This window comes from Mastomys coucha, unplaced genomic scaffold (assembly GCF_008632895.1).
Source record: "Mastomys coucha isolate ucsf_1 unplaced genomic scaffold, UCSF_Mcou_1 pScaffold12, whole genome shotgun sequence".
NCBI classification, from domain to species: domain Eukaryota; kingdom Metazoa; phylum Chordata; class Mammalia; order Rodentia; family Muridae; genus Mastomys; species Mastomys coucha.
Genome location: NW_022196894.1, coordinates 15,784,405 through 15,790,404, shown reverse-complemented (window position 1 = coordinate 15,790,404; position 6,000 = coordinate 15,784,405). Strand labels below are relative to the sequence as shown.

Below are 6,000 nucleotides of genomic sequence, written 5' to 3'. Positions count from 1 at the left end.
TCTTTCCCATGACTCAGATCCTCATAACTATACAGACTATCTTACCTTCAGCTCTGCTTGAGAGCTGATATAGAAAAAGGAAGGCCGAGGTGACACTGCTTTGCATCTCATCCCAAGGACATTTTGGTGAAAATCTTGCTGCAGCGGAAGGAAGCTGCCTGACTGACACTCCTTGGCTGTTTGCCGTGTGAGTTAAAGCCTCCACTTACAAGTTGGCTCTTCACGATGTCTCTGTGCAGCACGCATGTGTTCCAGGGTCTCATCTAGGCATGAGGCATAAGAAAAAGAGTGAGAAAAACTCAAGGTAGGCAGACAAGTCTGTTTCTCAGGCCTTTGGATTCCAAGTTCAGGGCTCCTGACTCTAACAGGGTTCCAGGACAGTCCAGGGGGAACGGTCAGTGTGTGTCTTCAGTCTGTGCCTATGCTTCTTGATCGACCTTTTGCTTACTTTCTGAGAAAATTACAGCTTCCTGATAAGCATTTCCTTCTCCATCTTTTTTTCCCTTAAACAAACTGTTTCTACATAGCCTAGGCCTATTATAGCCTTGAACTCAAACCTCTTGCCTCAGCCTCCCAAATACTAATATTAGGGACATTTGTCACTACACCAGGCTTTTGATAATTCCTCGGGATTCTAAGTCTGCACCCTTCAGCTGAAGCTGAAAATGACAACAATAGCTGAGTCACCAAGGGTCATAATGCCTCACCTGGGAGATGACATGTGCGGCCTGTTTGCTGCCCCCAGGCCAGCCTGAGGTGCTGCTGTATGAGAGATAAGTGGTTCCCACACACCAAAGATGAACTTCTACGGGGGAAGGCAACAGGAATCAGATGATTCCAGATGCTTTCAGGCTCCAATGCTGTCACTGCCACAGCAGGAAAAAGATTTGGGGTGAGGAAGGAGAGGACAGTAGAAGGAAAAGGCCAGGAAGGCAAATGGTTTGGTATCCAATGCATGTTCATTTATTTTACACTTAGAAAAGAAATTGCCCTCCCCTCTGTCCCACCCCACCCACACACAAAGTGTCTCTTTTTTACAAACATTTAAAAATTAAACCAAATGAAGATAGACAAGTTAATTTCAGTACAATTATTTTTTTTCAGTGTAGCTGTCATAATTAGAGTTTAAATTTCCTATAAGTGACCAATGTCCAAGTAACTTATAGGGATATCCTGATCAACCAAAAGAAACTCCATATTCCAAGTTAGCAAATTCTAGTACAAAAATAGTCCATGTGTCAGAAGAGCTTAGCTTTCACACAGGCTTCGGGTCCATCTGCTGACTGCATAATCCCTAAGGCTCCCAGGCTCTTGCTCTCACAAATGGCTCATTCGTTATAGCTGAAGCAGCACAGCACCTGCAGGGGCAGGAGCCAGTGTCTACCTTGGGGCCAAGCTGGAGACAGGCTCAAGAGATCCCTGCTGGCCCCCGGGCAGCAAGGCAGAGCCCCAGTCCCAGCCCCCAAGTCCACAGTTGGGCCTATATGGAGGGACAAGCTGCCCCCTTTTGGAGTCATGGAGGCCTGGGATATAGGCCATATCCACCCAGGGAACTGGGCTAGTGCTGGTGCAGGACAACACATCTTCTGCCAAGGTCTCTCTTCCTACCGCCCTGACAGGTGGGGCTGGCCCCGGGCACCTGCCAGTGGCAATAGTGTGGCCCTGCTCTTGCAGCAGCTGGGGCAAGCCAGCCCAGGCTACTTGTCTCTCAGGATGTCCAATTGTTCCTGACACTCAGTAAAAAGGCGCTGGAATCGAAGATTCTGCCCAATGACTGGCAGCAGTTCCTTCAGCAGCTCCCTCTTCCGCAGACCCTGTGGAAGAGGTAACACAAGAATAACAATTGAGGGATATATCCAAGGAGGTCCAGACTCTGGGGCCTTTTCTGGCTTGGCAGAGACTCTGCAACTTAAGTACAGAGCTAAAAGACAGGACCAGGTGAATGCACATGAAGAAAGGGTGACTAGAAGAGACAATGTAGTGCAGGGAGGGCAGAAAGACCAGGCTCTGTCCAGACCTACATTTGCTAAGAGAGTCACCACAAAACTTCCTTAGAGATTTAACTTTGTAGGGTGGGGAAGGTGGAAGACCAAAATTTTCCTATTCCAGCTAGGGTAATCCTGCAGGGCAATCCTGGGTTAATAAGACATGTAGGGACAGTAGTGCCTTCTGGTGTTCTGCCTGTATTTCTTCCCCTGTTCCTGCTGGCAGTCTGCTGCATAGGCCAGAGTAAGTCTACAAGAGCATCAAATGAAAGCCAGTCAAGCAGAAGGAATGAACCCAGTGAGAGCAGAGAAGGTCCAGAACTTAGGCAGAGAATGGGAACCACCAGAGGCCAGGTCAGATCAGGGAGGCAACTCAGATGCAGGAATTAACCCAGCTGATAGGCCAAAGGGAGGAGAAGCTGCATGAGTAATGTCTGGGGTGGCTGAAGGACACATCACAGAGTATTTGGGGACCTAGGTTCAATCCCCACCATATCCATACCAAAAAAAATAAATAAATAAACCCTAAATTTTACTTTTGAAACAGGGGCTCATACAACCAAGCCAGCCTTAAACTCCCTATGTTGCCAAGGATGACCTTAAACATCTTGCCCTCTGGCCTGTCACCCATGCACTAGGATTTACCATGACACCACAACTACAGCCTCAACCCTATCATATAGATTTCTTTAAATATACCCAAAGTTCTATTTAAAGTATGAGTGTGTCATATAGTAAAGACTCCTAAAATCAGGAATCAGGCTCAGTTGAAGAACATTTGCCTTGAACGTACAAGACTTCAAGCTCAATACCCAGCAGTCTGCAAAAGACAACAACAATATATAGCCACGGCCATAAGAAGGTGGAAGTTAAGACAGGAAAAGACGTTAGGAAAACTTGACAAGGCACTGAGCAACAGCTTGTTATTAATATGTTTTACTCTGAAAGAAACGCTTACAAAACAAAGTACCAGGTTTGTAAAAATGTCCTCTAAGGAACACCCAAAGATCAGAACTGTCCAAGTTCATACAAACTTAGACAACAAAAAATGAAGAACACCGACTCTATTTTGCAAATAACTCAGGCTAGCCTTAAACAAAACAAGACCAGTGTAGAAATGAAAGATTCTGGACTGCTAGATGTCACCATGAAACCACATGCCCAACAAACCCTTTAAAAATTATTAGCAATATTTTCTAATGGAACTATAACTAAGTTGGGCTTAATCCAGAAAAGGGAGCTAATCAAAAAAAATGTGTAACTTATTATATTAAAAGATTTTAAAACTGTACTGAAGTGCTTAGCAAAAACAGTAAGACAGGTGAGAAAGGTAGAACTGGAAAATAGAAAATGCTTATTTAAAAGGTGATTTGGTTTTTTTTCTTTTTTCTTTTTTTTAAATCCATGTTGAAAACAATAGCAAAACATGGGGGAGAAGCTAAATAAAAATAGCAGATATAGTTGGGTATGGTGATGTGTCTGTATGTAATCTCAGCATTTGGCACGTGGGGCAGGAGGACTGCATGTTTTGGACCCAGAGGTGCACAGAGAGACCATTTTGTGAGATCCTGCCTCAAAACAAAAACAGATCAACCAGGGGGAAAAAAAAGTGGCGCCATAGATCAAATAGACCTAAAAGTCATCTATAGGACATTCCACCTACACTAAAGAATACTCATTCTTCCCAGCATCACACAGAACTTTTTCTACAACAGATCACAGTGCATGAGAATACAAAGCAAGTCTCAACAAATATACGAAATTTCAAAAAATTCCTTGTATTCTGATCAAAACTGAATAAGATGAAAAATTAATAGAAGGAGAAATTACAGAAAATACAGAATAACAAAGATTAAACCACATACTTGAATGATGGCTGAACCAATTCAAGAAAGAAATATTTTTAAATCCAAGGAATGAAGGAAAATGAACATACAACTTACCAAAATTTATGAGATACAATGAAGGTAGTACCAAGAGGGGAATTTATATCACTAAGTGCTCGTATTGAAAACCAAATAAAACATTGTAAGACAAGAACAAACCAAACCCCAAGTCAGCAGAAGGAAAGAAAGAACTAAGATCAAGGATGCAATTAGAAAGTCGATCATATCCCCAGACAGAAAGGCTGGTGGTAACTAAACTGTAGCAGTGGTAACCTAAACAGATCCTGTAATCAGAGTCACACTTTGATAACTGAAACTGTAAAGGAGATAAAGTGGGAAAGAAAAAACGGGACTAGTAATAAGTGCTATTAAAAAAACAATCTACAAGTATTGAAGGAAAAATAAAAACAAAAAAAATCAGTGTTTCAGGACTAACTGTCACCTAATGTGACAGACCCCCTAAAACAAAGGCCCCTTGAAAATGAGGCTCTCACCAGGTAAGCCTGACTCTCAACAAGAACTCAGATGTAGTGGGGTCCTTTGGGGATCCCTCCAGGAACTACAAGTACCAGAGAACCCTTGGCCCATAGGGACTTTATTTTGCGGATGGACCGACCATACTTGCCTTTGTTTTCAGGAACTCAGAATGTGGGGTACTTGGGGTCCCTAAGATATCTCTCAGTTACTATCTTCATCAGTGCCAACCTCCATGTACTAACACACTGAACTGACTTCTTCCTGCTCAAGATTTAGTTTCTACAGGGGTCTAGAGAACTCAAGGGTGTTTCCTGGGTTGTGTATGGATACCAAGGATGGAATGTGGGTAGATATAATTTTTAATAGTAATGTATTCATTCCATATGTTAAACGCATTAAGCTCATCAAAAAAAATTTTTTTGAGAGACTTCAAATTAATAACTTTATAATGTTCCTTAGAGATTTGAAAAAGAAAGGTCAAACCAAGCCAAAAACTGTGAACAGAAAGAAACACAACCAGGGCTGAAATATGTGTGTGTGTGTATGTATGTATGTATGTATGTATGTATGTATGTATGTATGTATGTGTGTATACATAAATAAATAAATACATGAATAAATGATACAACCCAAATTAGCAGTAAAAGGAAGAGCTGGTTCTTTCAAAGGATTAATGAGATTGGCAAACCATCTACAACTGTGACTGGACAGAGGTTCCTCTGTCTTCTCTCAGCTGGAGGCATCTTTGGTTTATCTTGAAATTGATCCCCCACTTTTTCTATCCCCACCATGAAAAGTCCCATGGGAAAGCACCCAACCCTGTTCTAGAAACTCATGGTCAAAATGCCCCAGCTACAGCTAGCTGCTTGCTTTTGGCTTCTGTTACACTGCTTGCTGCTTTATTTTTCTCTGCAACTGCCAACCAGGATGTAGTTTTTCTATGTTCTTTGCTTTAAAAGTTCCTGTAAAATGCTACTGAGGCTATTCTATTTCCCTACATGGATGTTTGGCTAAGTCTCTTACAACAGACTCTCAGTACAGACTTTAGTTGTGTTGAGTGGACTTTAGATTTCTATTTTAACATTTGGAGGTCCTACCAAAATTCTTTCTTGACCTTTACCAGTTTGACTAATCCCAAGGTCTCAGTGTAGGTCACGCTGTTGGAGGGTACATAACCTGAGATGTTCCAGGGCTTCAGAAGAGAATTCATTACTTGCAAGGGGCCAGGCCTCTCCAACACCCCTGTATAAATTCCCTGGAGTAAAAGTCACCTGGTTTGTCACCTCCAAAAATAAGTCTAAGGTGCCTTTTGTTTGGACAGATAGGAGAGGTCAGATTAGCAGCTGCTAGTCAGTGTGTAAGATCTATGTGAGATGTCACCAGACTCCCCAGAATTGTTAAGGTATTTGAATGCATGGTGGCCACCCTTAATTGGTCTTCATGTTGTTACTGTTTGTTCCTGTCCTGTCTGTCTCTGTCTCTTCTGGTCAGTCTCTTACCTGTCATCATGAATTGAGATCCAGAAGTAAAACTGTGGGCAATTCTGCTTCACAGCTCACTTCTTTAACTGTTTCCTCCACTATTTTTAGGAGATGTACAAAACAGAAAGGTAGACTCCTTTGGATCCTTTGTGAATCAGAGTAGCCCTCTTT

At 42.3% G+C, this 6,000-nt stretch overlaps 1 protein-coding gene across 6 annotated transcripts in view; it reads right to left on the bottom strand.

Annotated features, from left to right (window-relative positions):
• Nucleotides 1–940: 940 nt before the first annotated feature.
• Nucleotides 941–6,000, bottom strand: part of LOC116085703 (protein HIRA) — a 96,732-nt gene continuing 91,672 nt past the window's right edge. For all 6 annotated transcript variants that reach the window (XM_031363390.1, XM_031363392.1, XM_031363389.1 and 3 more), the window contains one exon: nucleotides 941–1,814. In XM_031363390.1, coding sequence (XP_031219250.1) covers nucleotides 1,698–1,814 — 117 coding nt within the window. In that variant the 3' untranslated portion in view covers nucleotides 941–1,697. The remainder of the gene's footprint in view (nucleotides 1,815–6,000) is intronic.